Source organism: Pituophis catenifer, unplaced genomic scaffold (genome assembly GCF_029215685.1).
Source record: "Pituophis catenifer annectens isolate HBS135680 unplaced genomic scaffold, rPitCat1.0.hap2 SCAF_8, whole genome shotgun sequence".
NCBI classification, from domain to species: domain Eukaryota; kingdom Metazoa; phylum Chordata; class Lepidosauria; order Squamata; family Colubridae; genus Pituophis; species Pituophis catenifer.
Genome location: NW_027256888.1, coordinates 14,905,508 through 14,926,057, shown reverse-complemented (window position 1 = coordinate 14,926,057; position 20,550 = coordinate 14,905,508). Strand labels below are relative to the sequence as shown.

Genomic DNA, 20,550 nt, shown 5'->3' with positions numbered 1-20,550 from the left:
ACAGCCACTCGGTCTTGGAGGGGTTGAGTCTGAGCCTGTTTCTACCCATCCAGACCCGTACCGCTTCCAGGCACTTAGACATCACGGAAAGAGCATCCCTGGGTTGGTCCGGGGTGGAGATATATAATTGGGTATCATCAGTGTACTGATGATACCTCACCCCGAAACTACGAATGATCTCACCCAGCGGCTTCATATAGATGTTAAAGAGCAGGGAGGAGAGAACCGACCCCTGTGGTACCCCACATGTGAGGGGCCTAGGGGAGGATCTCTGGCCCCCTGCCCAAACAAACTGCGTATGGCCCGAGAGATAGGAGGAGAACCACTGTAACACAGTGCCCCCTACTCCTAACACCCGGAGCCATCGCAGTAGGATACCATGGTCGATGGTATCAAAAGCTGCTGAGAGGTCAAGTAGCACCAGAATAGAGGAACAACCCCCATCACAGGTCCGCCAGAGATCATTCACCAGGGCGACTAATGCCGTTTCCGTGCTGTGGCCGCACCTGAAACCTGATTGGTACGGGTCTAGGTAATCAGCTTCCTCCAGGAATTGTGGGAGTTGGTAAGCCACCACTTTGCTACAAAGCGAAGGTTGGAGACAGGGCGAAAGTTGTTTAAGGAGGCCAGATTCCGGGCTGGCTTCTTGAGGAGGGGACAAACCACTGCCTCCTTGAGTATGGCAGGGAAGACCCCATCCCTCAAAGAAGCATTAGTAATCGCCCAGATCCAGTCTCCGGTCCCCTCTCTGGTTGCCACAACAAGCCAGGAGGGACATGGGTCCAACAAACATGTGAAGGCTCCCAATCTACCCACTATCCTGTCCACTTCCTCTATGGAAACAGGGTCGAACTCAGCCCAGATGTCACCTTCAAGACTTGCCCCCATTCCCTCGTCGGATTCTGCCCAGTCAGAGTCCAACCCCATCCGGATCTGAGCGACTTTGTCTTGCAGAAATTGAACAAAATCCTCAGCACTGCCTTGTAAGGGATCCTTCCTTGCTCCCAGATTGAGGAGGGAGGGAGTCACGTGAAACAAGGCCACTGGGCGGTTTTCTGCAGATGCAATGAGAGCGGCGAAATACTCCTGTTTCGCCGCTTCCATTGCCACAAGATAAGACCTAATATGGGTTCTTAGCTGTGTTCGATCAGGTTTGGCATGGGAGGATCTCCAATGGTCATCTAGGCGTCTCTTCCAATGCTTCATCTCCTGTAGCTCCATGGAAAACGAAGGAGCAAACCGGGATCCCTGTCAGAGGAGAGGCCGCAAAGGGGTGATTCGATCATAAGTTACGATCATAATGGAGCTTGCCCATTATAGTCAGAAGTCATGTTAAGCCTTACTTAACAGCCCCCATCTCTGCTCCCCCCCAGTTTACTAAGTGGAGCATGGGGTCCCTCAGATGAAGGGATGGCCTGGGAGTTCTAGTACAGGTCCAGGCTGCCCCAGGACTCCCAAGGTGTTCCCCACTCTGTGAAGCACCCCATGGACCACTTCTTGCATCTTGGGGTCCTAGCTGGATCTCCTGGATCATTGGAGGATTGCAAACTCCCAATGGCCTGATTTCCCCTAGGTTACTAGATAAAAAGAAAGCTGTAAACGGCAGCTGACTCATGCGTGCTATAGCCAGCCTAATCTCCCCTGAGTGAATGACTGGCTACCAGGGCCAGTGGGGTGGGATGGATAGATGGATGTCACTGCAACATCTCTACAGTTGGTCATAAGGCTCAATGACTGCAAGGGTGCTATAGTGTCAGTAACTTTAAAACAGGGTTGTAGATAGCCTTTGTGAGGTCTGTTGTAACTTTGAACAGTTGCTAAGCAATTGATTGTTAAGCCCCTGTGGCCCAATGGTTAGAATGCAGTATTGCAGGCTAACTCTGTCCACAGCCTGGAGTTTGATCTTGACAGGTTCAACAGGTTGATTCAGCCTTCCATTCCTCCAAGGTTGGTAAAATGAGGAGCCAGATTGTTAGGGGCAATATGCTGACATTGTAAACCATCCAGAGGCTGCTTTAAAGCACTATGAAGTAGTATATAAATTTAAGTGCTATTGCTAAATGACGCCATAGAGCACCGCACACCAAAACAACTAGACACAAGAGCAGTTTTTTCCCGAATACCATCATTCTGCTAAACAAATAATTCCCTCAACACTGTCAAACTATTCACTAAGGTTGCATTACTGTTACTATTAGTCTTCTCATCGTTCCTATCACTCATCTCCTCCCACTTATGACTGCATGACTGTAACTTTGTTGCTTGTATCCTTATGATTTATATTGATATTGTTTCCTAGTATGATTCCATTGCTTATTTGTACTCTATGACTATCATCAAGTGTTGTCCCTTATGATTCGTGACGAATGTATCTTGTCTTTTTATACATTGAGAGCATGTGCACCAAAGACAAATTCCTTGTGTGTCCAATCACACTTGGCCAATAAAGAATTCTATTCTATTCTATTCTATTCTATTCTATTCTATTCTATTCTATTCTATTCTATTCTATTCTATTCTATTCTATTCTATTCTATTCTATTCTATTCTATTCCTTAGTGCCATCATTAAGTCAAGGACTACCTATGTAGAATTACTATGTAGAATTACTAATTACCATGTAGAAATCAAGTGGGATGAAACTACTTACATAGTGACTGATTCCTGATGCTATTTTACACATAGGATGTAAAAATAGATAAATCCCACCCCCCCAAAAGCATGACATAATGCTGCAGAACCCAATCTGGGTCAGTCACCAGGACCAGAGTTTAGTCTTCTGAGCTTTTGGACTTGTGCTGAAGCCTATCCTCAGGAAACTCCTCTCTCACCAGAATGTGTAAGAGCACATTGGATGGGCTGTGCTGGATGGGCTCCAGCATGAGTCCTGGAATAGTCTAGAGTGCAGGGTGGGCTCCAGCATGAGCCTGAAAGCTTGGAAGACTAAACCTCTGGTCCCACTGATGGACCCAGATGGGATGCTGAAGCATGCATATTTGTCTTCATGCATCATATAAAGTACAATCTATATCTCTCTGGTATGAGAGTTTAAGGGAAGGCTGACTATGTATACAATCTGATAGCAACATATAACTGAAATAACACAAAAACTAACTAAAATTATAACTACACTAATATATCTTTGAAAGTGCTATATGAGTTTGTATTATTATTATTATTATTATTATTATTATTATTATTATTATTATTATTATTATTAGACATCCCCTGATAATAAGCCCAATTGGGCTCTTAGCGCATGGCAATAAGGCCAAGCGTTTATTTCAGGGTTCAAAAAAATATAAGATAGGGTCTTATTTTCGGGGAAACACGGTAATTTAAATCAGAAATTCCTTGGATCAAGTTTGTCCAGGTAGATAACCAAGATGAGAAAATCAGAAGACTGATTTTTATAATCCTTGTATAAAAGTACGCAAATTGCCATGTTTTATATATCCTTAAATAAAGCACACATTGTTTATTTAACAATGGACTGCTTAACATTCAACCCTATTATTTTATTAATATTAATGTTGGGCTTCAACTGGACTTTGAAATGTATGTTTCCCACGTGTTGCCTTAGCTAACATACAAGTCAAATCAAATGATAAATAAGAAGAAGCCAGGTTGCAATACATAAATTACATACATAGGAAAATGATTCTTTTATGATATTTTAGAAAATAATCTAAGCATTTTCAAAGGGAATCATTTCTCATAAAAAATGTTCAACCTGAGCTGGATAAATTGTTTATGTAGTTAACCTAATAATAGTTCACTAGATATTTGCTCAAATTTAGACAATTCCAAAGGGGGATTTAATCACACATACTCCTTATGAAACTTTTAAATGTTTAATCTTCAAAAGATATCTAAGTCATTCCCAGTTTCTTTTCTGGGATCCCTGAGGATACTAGCCAAAATAATTTTCTTTCATTTTAATATCAGAACATAGCACAAGGCAAACTCTAGTGACTTGAGTGCTACAAAGTCAGTTACTTAAATATTCTTTCAACTATTTCTCTATTGCGGCCTATGAAATGCAGAATTAACCTACAAGCCCACCAATCTGATGGTGGTTTAGTGCTAAAATGTGAAGATCAGCAGACATAATTGATTGTTTTATCCAATCAATCTGTCTTAATTATCTTAGGGAACCCAGAAGGTTAAAAATAAATCTGATGCTCAGTATAAATAAATAAAATTAACTCAGAATGCAACAAGTACAGTAACAGTAAAGAGCCAGAGTGGATGAATGTATCACACAGTACTTTTGAGATCTGACTTTCCACACATCATGAAACATGGTGAATAAGTTCATATTAATCAAAATAATTCAGCCTAGGATCTCTTAAGAGAAAGTTCTGAGCCTAGTTGGGAGAGATGAAATGTTTAAAAAGTGGGATTTTTTTTAAAAAATAATATTTTAAACATTTAGCTTTCATTCTTTCAGTCATTATAAGGAGGATGTGTGCAAAACTGAAGATACAGAATTGAGAAGAATTCCAGAACTCTGATGAGTTGGCGGTAAGAAATTTGTCAGAGAGAAGACCTCGTAAATTCTCACCTTACCTTCACATCTTTCACATTCATCCTTGTTCCTTCTTTTCCAACAAAGATGTCATCGATGTCAACAAGAATGTATCTGTCCAAGGATAATGTAAGCCTTTTTCCTGTCAAGAAGGAGATGGCATCTATAAAAATAAGTTTGTGCAGCCAAAAGTTCAAGTTGTTTCCAAAAAGGACTCTTTGAATTCCATCATGAAGTCCCAGGTCCTGAATCACTGTAGCATAGAGATTAAGCTTTGGAAGCGATGCTGGGAATGATTTGGAGGCTTGAAATTCCGTTAAAACCACTGGTTGATAAGTAGAGTGGTTATATTGGAAAACAGTCCAGTCATCGCCAGGTAATGGGCCTTTTTTAACCCTTGGGGCTTTGGTTATACGCAATAGAGGAGACTGGGGGTTTACTAAGCAATCCTGCAGAGCTATATTGTTGTAAAGATGTAATGGTAATCCTTTGAGCTGAATACTTGACAAGCTATTCTCATTGGCTTTATGAAAACCAATTATGCTAACACTGTATTCCACACAGTATTTTTCCAGGAGTTCTCTGTTCCACGAATCCATGGATGTGTATTTCAGAATATTTTCATATACTACAAGGATGTATTTCCCTTTGCCATTATCAGCCAGGGGTGGGATATCCCCTTTCCCAGATGCAATCACCATATGATACTGAAACCGACTAGACTCCAGGATGGCAATGATGTCTTGACCAAGTTGAGAGTACTGGCTTTCCACAAAAAGCAACACCGTAGCATCAGTCCTAGTAGGATCGATTGGCTTCACTGTTTTAAGTTCTAGTGTTCTGTAGGGCAAAAGTTTAAGATCTTCACACTCCATTTCTCCTGTGGTATCAGTGAGGGCAATTTCTTGCTTGTGACCTGTATACAAGTAATAAGCAGAAATGACTATGCTCACTAAGCAGAAGGTGGCAAGGAGAATGACGAGTGTTCGGAAACTCCTACGAAGTTTCATGATCAGATTCATCTTCGTTTTGTTTTGTTTTGTGGCAGGAGTGTATTTCTTCAGTTTCATCTCCCCCAAACTTCCAACAATTGGCTTCTTCCTTTTAAAGTGCCATCATAAATAGACCACGAGATGGTATGAATACCACTCTCCAAATATTCATGTGACCATTGCAATTCATGTATTGGGGGAAAGGTGAAGACTATGAAATTCCAGATACTGAAAGTCCAAAGAGGTGGGAATTTATATTGAAAGCTGTGTTCTTTGACTGCACCAGTTGCCAATAATCAATGGAGGAGACGTTTAGCATTATCTGCAACAAAGTGAGAAATTAGAGTAGGTTAAGAAAATCCATACAGCAATTAAAATGTGTTAATTAAATAAGCTAGTAATTTCTATTAAAAGAAAAATAAATCCCACCTATGAACATTTTTATTGATTCAAAGAGAGAAGATGACAAGGGGATGACTTCCTGGTAAAATTTATGTGTGAAGAACATGCTTATCATTTACAGTTGTTATCCAAAACACTCATTATTTACTTCGGGCCTATATTTATCATGCTACATAAAAGCACAATTCATGATAATTCTCATATTTTATAAAACATAATAATAAGAACCATCAGCTGAATTTTTATATAAATTTATCAGAAATTCATATTATTAAAATTCCTTCCTCTCAGGGCAGAGGGCTCTGCCACCTCCATCCAACCACTCTATTCACTCCCTCAGACCTTCTGGATAGATGGATGAAGAAGGGAGTCCCTGTGGCACTATAGCTCAAGCTCTCAGTTTCAACAGGGCTCCCACCTTCCTCCCTGCCATACAAATGTCCTTTTTCCTAAGCTATCCTCCCTCACTGGCCAGCCTCTTGGCCGAAGAGGTGGTAAAAAAAATGCTTTGAAAAGTCTCTGATGATCCCAGCTGAGTTGCCTGATCGGCAGAGATGTATTTTTTAAAAACCCTCTCTGACAATCCCAGCTGAGTTGCCTGATCGGCAAAGGCTTTTCAAAGCATTAGAAAAAATGCTTTGAAAAGTTTTTTAAAAAAAATGTTGGCCACGCCCACCCAGTCACATTACCGCCCCCCCACCAAGCACGCCCACAGAACCTATAGTAACAAATTTTACATTTCACCCCTGCCCTTAGTCCTCTAGCACAGTGGTCACCAACTGGTGGTCCATGGACCACTGTTGGTCCACGAGAAAATTTTGGTGGTCCACAGAAAAATTATTTGCATTTTTTAAATATTACACTAAAGCAGAGGTCCTCAAATTATGGCCCCTGGGCTGGATACGTGCAATGAATGCCTGTGTTGCTGCAGAGTCTCTCCCTTCGGGGTCTTTTGGTGCGGGTTGGAGAGGGGCAGAAATTCTGACTTGGTGTCTCCTTCAGCTTTCTGGTTGGGGCTTTGGGTGAAGGCTGGAGGGAAGTGCCTCTGGTGGCAAGGAGCCGGACGGCCTTGTTCTAGTGGGACTGCATCATGGCCTGGAACTGACTGATCATCTCAGCCTGCTGAGCCTCCAGGCACCGGAACCTGGCCTTGCACTCCTGCAGGTCTTCCCTCTGCTTGGAAAGCCTATGCTCGTAGTCATGAGTGAGGTGCTTCTGCTGAGCCTTCTTCTCGGTCAGATCTAATTTGAACTGAGCCAACTGGTTTGCCAACTCTTTCTTGTGGTGGCTGCTTAGCTCCAACAACTGCTTCCTATTGGGGTCCTAAGGAGCCTGGGCGGGAAGCCGAGGAGTGGCTGGCAGGAGAGGGGTGAGTAGAGTCTGGTGAGGTGCCCCTCAATATGAGTGACATCATCGAGTTGTCCATGCCCATCCAATCACATGACCACCTAGCCATGCCCACCCAGCCAGTCATTAGGCAGATCATATTAGTGGTCTGTGGGATTTAAAATTATGAATTTAGTGGTCCCTGAGGCCTGAAAGGTTGGGGACTGGTCAAGGTATGGTCAAGGCTTCAAGATGCCTGCTCCAGCTTCTGATTTAGATCCTCCAAAAGATCCCCTCATGATAGGATGAGTAGCACAACTACTAGCAAAATCTAATGGAGATGCCCATGAGATCGTTTCTTAGATATAATTGAAGTGTAGGAAGCAAAAAAAAGGCCACAGACCATCTAAATGAATTTCTGCAATCAAATAGAAACATTCGCATTTATATTCTTGGCCAGATCATAATTAAATCAATGCAAAACTGCCACACTCTATATAAGATAATTTCTGGGAAATAGTTTTAAAGCAAAATAGCATTTTAAGGAATAAGAAGTGGAATAAAAAGTAATGCAGTGATAAGCATGTATGATTTACGCAATTTGTAGTCAGATAGAGTTATATGAATATTAAATTTGTATTCTCTTTTTCTATATTTTGGTCAATATAAGATAGCAAACATACCTAATACTCCCGCTTCCTGTTTTCTGCACAAAAATCATCCTGTGAGGTGGGTTGGGCTGAGAGAAGGTGACTGACTTTCAGTGGTGAAATTCAATTTTTTTTTACTACTGGTTCAGTGGGCGTGGCTTGGTGGGCGTGGCAGGGGAAGGATACTGCAAAATCTCCATTCCCACCCCACTCTGGGACCAGCCAGAGGTGGTATTTACCGGTTCTCCGAACTACTCAAAATTTCCACTACCAGTTCTCCAGAACCTATCAGAACCTGCTGGATTTCACTCCTGGGTCTAAGGCAGGCCTAGAACTCAGTCTCCTGGTTTCTAGGGCAGCACTTTAATCACTATACAATACTTTCATATCACACTCCTATGTGATTTATGCTCAGTGTTGTGGGAATAAACTTCTCCATGGTATTCTCTTAGGTTTTGATGATTAACCTAAATCATGCTTGACTTACTATTATCAAATATCAGAAACTTGGACTTGGTTCCTGTGGTGTCTTTATTAACTAATCCTGATTTGTAAAATACTCTATTTTTTAGAGTATGTATTTAGGTAATTTTAACTATTTTACAACATAAAAATAGAAATTTTAATTACTTCGAATGTATTGTCATTGAAATGGATAAATCTGATTGTATAATAAAAGAGCCAAAAAGAGACAATTATTATATTATTGTATTATTTGTGTATGTTATTTCCATAATGTTTTAACTAATCAACTCTGTAACTATAGATTTGTAAAGGGACATTTAGGCTACTCGTTTTAATCTTTACTCTATTTAGAAGTAAAAATATTTCAAGGGTTCAGGACTACTGATTACCTCCCATTTGACACATCATTTTGATGAGGATGCTTTGAGTATCATTTTTGAGGAAACTTTGCACTATGCATCCAATCTGTTCATATTTAAGATATCATTTAAATTTTCTTTTTTTTTTATAAGGAGATAAAGAAAATATAATCGTAAATAGATATTTCCATTGTTGGTAGTAAATTTTTAATTAGCTCACAACTGATAGCACAAGCCTGAATATTCCAAAGTTCTTATAAATTGTGGTCCAGTGCTTTTTTTATACTGAATTATAAATCAATCAAAGAAGAAAAACACAAGGATGCAGTTCGATGGTGACAATGATAAATAACTGCAACTTACACTCCTGAAGTTTATCAAATCACATGCAAGACTTTGGATTTACAATCACATTAGGGATATGTGCTGCCCAAAACAAGCCATCAGTTGTCTTTGCAGGAGCAAGCAACAAAAGTTTGTTTGCATATTGTTAGGGAACACATTCTGAATTTTTAAATTAAACCTCATTTGGTTTTCCAAAATGGATTTTTTTTCAACACTAGAGGGCAATATATTCCTGTTTCTTTCCAAATAACAATAGATATCAGAGCATCCCCCTTTATCTAGAAGAACTGGTGGTAAAACAAGTAGGTATGCAATAATCCAGAGATCACAATAGTCTAAAGCAAAAGGTAAGATACCTCATTCTAGAATTTACTGTTAAATGAATATATTTTTACTGCTCATAAATGATGGTGCAAGTTCCCCCCCCCATACTTACAGTATTTCTCACTCTTAGCCTGTAAAAGAGCGAAGACCTTAATATAAATTGGCTATCATTTCCTGTCTTTCATGCAGTTTCATACTAAATTATGAAAGAAAGAAAGAAAGAAAGAAAGAAAGAAAGAAAGAAAGAAAGAAAGAAAGAAAAAGAAAGAAAGAAAGAAAGAAAGAAATCTGGTTTAAAATTAAATTATGGATAATGTAGATAACCTCCATGTGAATTTGACAGATAGACATTGAATTATGTAATTTCAAAATAATGAAAATGATTTCTAGGTGTATAAAGTATTTCAAAAGAACTCAGAATCTGAATTAACTATAAAATGAATGTGTTTCTCATTAAAATAAATCAAATTTTAAAGTCTCACTTTTGACTAACCTTACGTTATAAACTAGAAGAACTCATATATAAAGTTGAAAATAATAACAATAGGTTTGAAAACTTCATAACTTTTGAGTTATGAAGACTTACAGTAGGGGCAACCTTACTTTTCTGAAGGAATTTCTCAATTTTTGAACAAATTCAACTTATTTGTTTCTTTTCCATGTACATGCATCTAATAAAAAAAAATTGTTCCTCTTCCATACACATAAATCCAGTTTCCTCAAAATGTTTTCCTTTCCCTCTTGTTTGCATGACACAGGTCTAGTCATGTGTAAAATCTCATTTCAGCAAAAACTGAAAAGAAAGGCAATTCTTTCTTTACAGCTTGGTCCCAGCAAAACATCAAAACTTCCCAAATCCCTTCAACTGAAAGTGAAGCTGACAATAAATTAACAATATCCTTTAGTGTTTCACCTCTACAGCCAACGAACTCTCCACATCCAATTTTTTTTTCACTTTCACCATTAGAATAGAATGAACAGAACAGAACAGAACAGAACAGAACAGAACAGAACAGAATAGAATAGAATAACAGAGTTGGAAGGGACCTTGGAGGTCTTCTAGTCCAACCTCCTGCCCAGGCAGGAAACCTTACACCAATTCAGAGAAATGGTTATCCATTACATAATAACTTAGTTAAAATGGGGAAAACATGGTGACACACATAGGTTCCATGTTCCACTCAAAGGAGCGGAACAAGGTTATATATTCTCCCCTTATTAATTCAAACTTCATGCTGAATATATATTAAGAGAAGTTGGATTGGAACAAGATGAGCAATCATGACTTTAAAACGGAAAGAAGAAATGTCAATAATCTGCACTATGGTGATGACATTTGCCAAAAAATGCAAAAGATCTGCAAGATCTAGTAGTAAAAGTCAAGGAGAACAGTGAAAAAATGGGACAGAAATTAAATATAAAGAAAACCACATTAATGACAATAGAAAAAATAGCAAGATTTAGAATTGACCAGGGTGGATAAAAATTGATGATTTTTTTAAAAAAAAAAAATTAAAAATCAGATTTTAAAATTTTTTTCTCAAATTTATTTTAACAAAATGCTTTTGAGTAAAAATCTATCTAAAGATAGTTTTCTATTTAAGATATATTAATAATTTAGTTTATTCAGCATGAAATGGAGCTTAGTTATGAGGCTGTATATTCTGCAATATTTACATTTTTTGGTAAACTCATTCAATGAATCCAAGCTCTGTAAGCTGAAATAACATGCACTGCATTAGTACATTCACACAATTTCACAGTAACCATGAGATAAATCATAAAACAAAGTTCAGGAACATTCCTTTATCCCATTGGTTTACAAATCTATGTACACGACAAACTGTATGATTGTTTGAAGAGAAATGTATCTGTACCACCAGGCTCCAAGTGTGAGGAGGAAGGGCAAGCAGTAAAAATGAAAGTGAAACCTTCTAAGCAGTTTATAAATATAATATTAAAGAGCACCTGTCATTTCAGATCAATCATGGCAGCGCCTGTAAGCGGCATCCACTCACCTACTGCCCAGCACAATCCTCACCTTGTTATATCACTGCCGCATCACCGTCCCATTAAAGTGAACGGGACTGTTGGTGAGTCAACAGTGGGCCAGAGGAAGAGCTGCTGCGGGACAGAGATTTATTTTATTTATTTATTTTTCTTATACTTATATGCCGCCCTTCTCCCAAAGGACTCGGGGCAGCTCACAGAAATTAAAATGATGAAAACAATAAAACTAGCTACTAAAATAATCAATTAAAATCTCCCAATTAAAAATCGCCCATCAGATCAGCAAATTGTTGGAAAAGCCATGTCTTCAGGTCACAGCGGAAAGAGTGGAGGTCGGGGGCCATCCAGAGCCCCGTGGGTAACCCATTCCAGAGGGTCGGTGCGCCCACAGAGAACGCCCTCATCCTGGGCGCCACCAGCCGACATTGTCTGGCCGATGGCACCCGGAGGAGGGCAGTCCTATGTGAGCGCACAAGGCGGTGGGAGGCAGGCAGAAGGTGGTCCTGCAGGTACCCCGGGCCCATGCCATGTAGTTGTAGATGACAGTTGTTCTTTAAAAATTAGGATTTAAATCAAGCCTTTTTACTAGTGATTTAAATCATGATTTAAATTGACTTGCTTTAAATCAAATCCACCCTGGAATTGACAGTGAAAACAGTGCAGATATCAAATTGGTGGACAGTGTCTGTTTAGCTATTGTTGAGCAACCATCAACAGTAAAGGAACAAGCAGTCCAAAAATATACCACAGAATACCACTTTGTATAACAGTCATGAAGACCTTGGATGCTTAATTGAATTTTCATGATGTGTCTACAATTTCATCGATCAGAATTGGGTAAGTCATAGTATGACTTACTTGATGGAAGTGAAAGCTGGAATTTGAAGAAGCAGGATAGGAAGTGTATTTAAGTATTGAACTTTGGTGATCAGAAAGATTCCTGAGAATGGCATGGACAGTCAAATAATCAAACTGATGGATCACCAAGCAAATTAACCCAGAGTTCTCTCTTGAAGGACAAAGGACAAATTTACATTATCCTATTTTCGAGACATTATGCAAAGTCACAGCTCTCTGGAGAAATGTTTAATGCTGAAAAAGATTTTTAAAAAGAGAAGAAAAGGTTGATGGAACAAGCAGAAGCAGCAAGGTGGCCATGGCTGGGCCATTAGAAGACCTGAGAGTCCAGGTTAGAAACATTGTCATGGGCAAAATCTATCTGTAAGCTAAATAGGAGTCAAAAAGAACTTGAGGGCACATAATCAATTAACCTGGGAAAAGTTAAAACTGCTAAGAGACACAATTTATCACCATAGCAAAGTCAAGAAAATTCCCTTTCACTAGGAAAAGAATCTTAAACTGGTCCGTCTGTCTAATTAACTTTATATCAATTGAAGAAGGAGTCATTCTTACATGGAAGATAGAAAACGGCTTTAATTATTTTCAGCAAGTCATGTGATTCATACTCTATTTATACACTTTCTGTCCATGTTAAAAGTTTGATCATTGTTAAAAAGCCAAATAAAAAATGACTATTATTCACTTTTGCAGAAATTTCTCATTAAATCATTACAAAAACTAGAATGACATTTTCCTTTCAAGATATTGGTTCACTCTTGCCTAGCATACACAACAGTGCATCAGATGTAGGCCCGTAACAAAGGACACTATGAACAAACTCCACACTTCTTTAATGCAGGACTAAGCTTGAAAATGAAGAATATAACAGCTTAAACATTTTCCTTTTATAACAAAAGGTAAATGGTTCAAAAAGGGAATAATTACCTTTAGTGGTTTTTTCTTTTTAATCTGAAAAAGCTCAACTCAGATAGAGACCATTTTAGCAATGATAACTTAAAGACTCAAGGCTGGTTTTTCTAAGGCTGCACAACATAGATAATTAATTTGGATAAGCCTTCTTTGTTCATCTGAACTATCATTCCTTCCTTCCTTCCTTCCTTCCTTCCTTCCTTCCTTCCTTCCTTCCTTCCTTCCTTCATTCCTTCATTCCTTCATTTTATATTGCTGCCTATTCACCCATGGTAACTTAAGGTGGCTTACAGAATATAAAACCACATTAAAAAAAATATCAGATAAATTAATATAGTACAATATAACAAAATCATCTCCACCTCCCACCCCCCGCCCCGGCGACATCAGATCACATGAGCCATTTAATGGGCTCCAACCGCTCTGGGTTCCCCAGGCCCAGTGGCAGAACCAGGTCTTCAGCACCTTCCAGAAGATTATTAGAGTGGGAGCCATTCAAATCTTTGGGGGAATGATGTTCCAGAGAGAGGGAGCCACCACAGAGAAGGCCCTTCTTCTGGGTCCCACCCGGTGTATCTCCCTGATGGGACCCGCAACATTCCCTGCTTCCCCGCTCTGATAGAAGTGTAGAAGTGACCGGCAAGAGACGGTCCCTCAGATAACTTGGTCCAAAGCCATGAAGGATTTTAAAGATGACACCCAGCACCTTGAATTGCACCCGGAACAAATCAGTAACCAATGCAGCTCCTGCAGGAGAGGTGATACATGTGCACACTGGGGTCTGCACTAAATCATGCAGGCCGTTGCATTTTGCACCAACTGGAGTTTCCAGATGCTTTTCAAGGACAGCCCCATGTGGAGCGTGTTGCAATAGTCCAGACAGGAAGTGACTAGGTCATGAGTGACTGTGAGTTGGTCCAGGAAAGGAAGTAACTCTTTGAGCAGGAGTTGTGAGTCCAGGAAAACCCCTAGATTAGCTCAGGGTCTGTTTGGGGTAGTGCCACCCCATCCAAGACCAAAGGTGGCAATTCTCCCTGAGCCAACAAACCCCAAACACAGAGCCATTCAGTCTTGCAAAGGTTTAGTTTCAACCTGTTGCTCCCCATCCAGCCCTTAACAGCCTCCAGGCACTGCAAGAGGGAGAACACAGCATCACCTAACTCATCATGGGCCATGACATACAGCTGAGTATCATCAGCATATTGGTGATATCATGGTGACGGATGATCTTACCCAATGGCTTCATATAAATGTTGAACAGGAGCAGAGAAAGTACTGAGCCCTCAGAACCCCGTAAAGCAGTGGGCAAGGGCTGGATCTCTCCCCTCCTATCAACACAGACTGAGAGCGGCTGCAGAGGAAGGAAGTGAACCAGGATAGCACAAGGCCTCCCACTCCCATCCCCCAAAGCCTCCCCTGGAGAATATCATGGTCAATGGTAATCGAAAGCCGCCAAGAGGTTAAGTTTAGCAAGGATGGATGCACTACCCCCATCCCACTCCCACCAGAGATATCCAAAAGTGCAACCAATGCAATTTCTGTCCCAAATCCAGGCCTGAATCCTGACTGTTAGGGGTCAAGATAATCCATTTCAACCAGAAACCTCTGGAGCTGCTGCATGGCCACCTTCTCAACAACTTTCCCCAAAAAGGGAAGATTGGAGACAGGTCAGAAATTATCCAACTAGATGGAGTCTGGCGATGGCTTCTTAAGACATGGGTGGACCACAGCCTCCTTAAAATGCTGGGCACCACCCCCTCTTGTAGGGAAACATTAATCACCAGAAAATCCTCAAATTCCTCAGTGGGCCCCTTCAGGTGGATCTCAATCACCTCCTTCCCCAGGAGAAGTTGGCTCACCTTAAAGAGGGTCGTGTACCAAATCAAAGCAATTGTCAGAATAAAGAAAGGGAACAGAATGAGAAAATACTGGGTTAGAAAATGCAGGACTTTCTGGTTCTGAATCTAGTGTGGCCCTTGATATTTATTTAGCTCTCATGTTGTATTCACAGTTAAACCCAATCTATTTGACAGTGCTTAGGCTATTCTGCAAACCAAATCATTATGGTTCTATGCTTTATGGATCTGTCTATTGTACAAATTCAGAAAATAGTTTGTTCGATTATAATTAAATTGCCATGACTATGTTGTGTTATATTGCACTAGAGTAATATTTTGAATCATGTTGGGTTGGGTATATTGCCTTCTCCAATGCTGATGTGCAACAGGATATGGAAGTAGATTGCTATCACTACACTACAGCCATTTTCAAGAATACTGAAGTTGTGAGCCTTCCTAACCTGTGATCTCATATTCCCTTCTTAAAGAAAACCCTATTTTTTTCAGGAGCTGATTATGTACTTCTAATAAAGCAGTTAAACTGGATCTCTCCAAAGGCTTTCAAATTTATTTTCAAAATATAAAATCCATAGACACATATGGGCTTTTTATTACATGCTGAAAATGTTTAGTGAGACAATTAGTGTTGCTGCCTTGAGCTTATAAAAAAGTCCTATAAAAAAAGAAAAACTGTAATCTAATTCCCGAAGACATGAAAACCACTATAAAGTATAAAATTAGACTTTTTAAATAAAAAATACATACCACTTTTGGTTCCCTCAACATTTGTTAAATAGTAATTTCTAAATCAGGTATTTGGCATAATTGATTTTTTTAAAAAAATAATCCATTTAATTTAATGGCGGTGTGGTGGCTCAGTGGTTAAGACGCTGAGTTTGTTGAATGGAAAGCCAGCAGCCCAGGTTTGAGACCTGAGCACCACACAACGAAGTGAGCTCCCGTTCTCAATACAGCTCCTGCCAATCTAGCAGTTCGAAAGCATTCAAATGTGAGTAGATAAATAGTACCACTTCAGTGGGAAGGTAGCAATGCTCCATGACTTCATTGCTAGCCACGTGGCAGTTAAATAGATTGGATGGCCTTGAAACAGAGATGAGCACCTATAGTTGGCAATGACTAGCTGACTAAAATCCGCAGGGACCCCATTACCATTTTTTAATAATAATTTAATAAATGCAAATAATTTAATGATCGTATGGAAGGGATGTAGCACCAATCCACCAGCAATAATCACTAGTTCTGTTACAGTATACAAATATTTGATTAAGACTGCTTTGACTTATTTAACTAGAGTATCCATGGTTTTTTATGGAAAAGTAGGCTTTGAAGAAACAAATATATAAGTAAAGTAGTATTTTAAGAGCTATGACTATACTGGTAATCCTCAAGTTACAATATTCATTTAGCGATCAATCAAGATTACACCACCACTGAAAAAAGTAATTTACAGTCAGTGCTTGCACTTACAACCATTACAATATCCCCATGATCATATGATCAGAATTTGGGTGCTTGGCAACTAGCATGCATTTATGATGGTTGCAGTATCCTAAGCTTATGTGATCACAATTTGCTATCTTCCCAGTTGGGTTCCAACAACGATGGTAGCCAGATTAGCTTAAAGACTGCATGATTCATTTAACAACTACAGTGATACAGTTAACAACAATAGGAAAGGTGATAAAATTGGCTGTGACTCACATAACTGCCTTGCTTAGCAATGAAAATTCTGATTCCCATTGTGGTCATAACTTGAGGACTAAATGTATGCCTTACGATTCTCCAGTCGATTAGCTCATGTGTGCTGGAATTCGAAACAGCTTAAAATACCTGACTTTTTCAACAACATCTGGGGAATGTTATTTACAAATTTAGTTCTTAATTGTTTTTATGATGCCTCCCCCCCAATTTTGATGTATTTCTTGCTTTCTATTATTGCATTTCTGTCTCTAATTTTTGGTCCTTTCATGTTGCCTAAAGTTCCATTAGTGAATGAAGTGGCTAATAAATTGATTCAATAAAATGAATGTATGAATGAATGAATGAATGAATGAAAGAAAGAAAGGGAAGGGAAGAAGAAAGGAGGGAGGGAGGGAGAGAGGGAGGAAGAAAGGAAGGAAGGAAGGAAGGAAGGAAGAAAGAAAGAAAGAAAGAAAGAAAGAAAGAAAGAAAGAAAGAAAGAAAGAAAGAAAGAAAGAAAGAAAGAAAGAAAAAGAAAAGCTTTCCGGCTGGGCACAGTCTAAATATATATAGCAATAACCGATAACCAGAAAAACCCAAACTTTTTTGGTATCTATTTTCTGGTATCTGAAGATGAATTGAAAAATTGGATTGAAGAATACAATCTACTTAAAAGACTAGCCACTTCACAAATAATAGGATATTTATCCTAGCCCAATAGTATAATAATGTACAACTGTGTCGCACAGAGGTTCCTCTTATATGCATAAAATGATAATCTGCATAACTCCCAATTACTACAATGCTGTTAAGAGTTTAATTGCATTGACTCTTTGTGGATTGCACTTTTCTAAATATCCCTTTGAATAAGATATTTGATTTAGTGAATAGGATAATAATCTTGTTGTGTTCTATAGAACTTCCTCTCATTACATATACAAAATTATACATAAAATTATACTCCCAAATACCAGAACATCATTTAGAGTTTAACGTCACTGAAATCTTTTTGGACTATACCTTTTAAGTAATTGAATAATTGTGCCAGTGAGTTGCTTGAAGTTTATTGCAAGATACCAATAACTGACGAGCAAAATTTGGCATAATGTGCAATACCTTTATTGCTTTTATTATCAAAAATACTCGGTCCCATGATTCCTTTTAATGTCTGTACTCATATTTTTTAAAATCTGCAAATCAAATATTCCTCTTCTGAACCTCTAATAAGTATTAAAGGCATAAGCTGAATCACTAAACAAAACTGTGGCCAAGCACCTAGACAATCCCCAAGACATTACAAGTCAATACATTAAAATGTATCATCGGGATTTGAAAATGAGTTTTGGCTCCATTCTGGACCATGTGTCAAATCATTGCTCCGAGCCAATTCGATTTAATTGAATTTTCCAAGTAAGTTTTTGTGAGACACTATCAAATGCTTTGGTGAAGTCCATATATATTACGTTTACTGCTGTTTTTGTATGGCTGCCAACAACACAATCAAGTTTCTGAAGTATTATTTGCTTCCCTCTTGCAGCCAAGAGACTTGCATTAAGGCAACATTAAGGTTGCTCTGTGAAAAAAAAAATAAAAGGGAACAGGAAATGCAAATGCAGAGTCTCAAACAACAGCATGTATTTGCACACATCCTCAATGGCTTTTATGGAGAACAGCTGGTAACTGGACAACTTTGGAAAATCCAAGTAAAGAGGAATGGTATCTCTGATAAAAAATAATACTTTGATTCTAATTGCCTCTTTTCCCTTAAAATTCTATGTTTCAAAATAAAGTTAATATTTTTTTATTATGTATTGTTCATGGGGAACAACATATTGAGAAGAATTAACCTTACTATACTACGGAATACGACTTATGATACTATCTAGTGCTTATTGTGATGTCATATAAATTCCTTTCCTTTTGGACCTGAATTGGAGCTGAACAACCATCACTTTAGACAACACAGCCCATGACCAAGATTGTTGGGAGATGGTGTCCAAAATCTGAATGACCATATGTTCTATAGCAGAGGTCTGCAAACTTGGCAGCTTTAAGACTTGAGGCCTTCAACTCCCAGAATTCTCCAGCCAGCTATACTTGAGGTTTGAAGTTTGAGGACCCCTGTTCTATAGGATTTATCTATATTCTGCATGCTGCATACCCATTAGAAATGAGACATAAAAAGGAAAGTGTTGTTCATGCAACATCTATACACATTCATTGTACCAAAATTTAAGGGAAATGTTCTAAGAGTAGTAGTGTTTCCTGAGATTCTTAGGCTCTTCCTCAGGTTCTTAGGCTTAAAAATGTCTTTAATTCATCTCTTAGAAATTATTAGGGGAATACAAAGTATTTTAAATCTGAACACTTTCTGAGTTCAGAAACAGTTTGAAGCATTTTGTTCTGGTTGTCCTGACTATCAAAAGGATCTCCTTCTGGCTGGGTTGATCTCAAAGTGAGGTTTGTCCTAAATTGATTATACTTGTGGCATAGTTGGAACATTATTATAGCTCAAGAAGTTGTTTTGCACTTAAAATGTTTCAGATTTGAAGTATATCGTATAATCTTAGTAATTTAAAAAATCTGCAGATCTTTATACGATACAGAACATAAACATATACATATATGTGAATCACTGGATGAATTTTATTGCCTATCACTTGTAAAGTACACTAGAATATTACAGTATTTATTTATTTATTTATTTATTTATTTATTTATTTATTTATTTATTTATTTATTTATTTATTTATTTTTATATGCCACCCTTCTCCGGAGACTCAGGGCGGCTTACAATGCGTTAAGCAATAGCCTTCATACTTTTGTATATTTTATACAAAGTCAGCTTATTGCCCCCACAAACCAGGTCCTCATTTTACCCACCTTAGAAAGGATGGAAGGCTGAGTTGACCTTGAGCCTGGTGAGAATTGAACTCGCAGTAATTGCAGGCAGCTGGATGTTAAATGCTGCCTTAGTAGGAGGCATTAGCCTCCTACGCCACTCAGGCTCCTGTACATATGTTGTACATATTTACCATTATCATGGTTGGAAAAGTAAAGGGCCCATAAATATATTTTTTTAAAGTTCATAATAGTCTAATAATAGGAAGGCACTATGACTGCAACTCTTCATAATCCACTAGTTATTTTATAGTTATAAAAAACTGAATTCCTCTTTATTATGTATAGTTTCCTGAATTTCCAGAAATAATACCACTTTGTCGCATTTCAACTTTTAAAAGCTATTTGGGGTGTCTATATTGAAATGATTTGGAAAATCTGGTTCTGAACCTTAGTAGTAAATCATATTTTGGGGCACAAAAACTAAAAATCTAAAAGAAACATCTATATAAATGAATGCATGGTTGTTGTTTTTTTACATCTTTTACATTAGTTCTGCAGATTAATAGTATAAATACAGTATATTTGAGCTGGCAGTTAAACATTGAGTAATAGCAGATCGGATGTGGCATTTGTATGTATGTGTATCTTGTAGGACTGGTAGAGAGATAAGCACTTGCAGCCACATTTTATCTTTGCTTTTTCTCTTCTCTGTTTCTTCTCCAGAAAACCAAACTTCCAGTGGCACTAGTTACTTATTTCTTCTCTAACGGAAAATAAAATAAAATCAGATAAAATCAGCATGTATTTATGAAGTTCTGCTCTCTTAAGAAGTAGGTTAACTTCTGTCTGTCTGTCTGTCTGCCTGCCTGCCTGTCTGTCTGCCTCTCTCTCTCTCTCTCTCTCTCTCTCTCTCTCTCTCTCTCTCTCTCTCTCTCTCTCTCTGTGTGTGTGTGTGTGTGTGTGTGTGTGTGTGTGTGTGTGTCACAGTGGCTA

At 38.6% G+C, this 20,550-nt stretch overlaps 1 protein-coding gene across 2 annotated transcripts in view; it reads right to left on the bottom strand.

Annotated features, from left to right (window-relative positions):
• The window catches only part of LOC139320031 (bifunctional heparan sulfate N-deacetylase/N-sulfotransferase 4), a 142,967-nt gene extending 137,366 nt beyond the window's left edge, over window positions 1–5,601 (bottom strand). The window contains exon 1 of one of the 2 annotated variants that reach the window (XM_070948133.1): window positions 4,573–5,601. In XM_070948133.1, coding sequence (XP_070804234.1) covers window positions 4,573–5,601 — 1,029 coding nt within the window. The remainder of the gene's footprint in view (window positions 1–4,572) is intronic. The other variant, XM_070948134.1, reaches the window with a different exon arrangement.
• Between the last annotated feature and the right edge of the window lie 14,949 nt (window positions 5,602–20,550).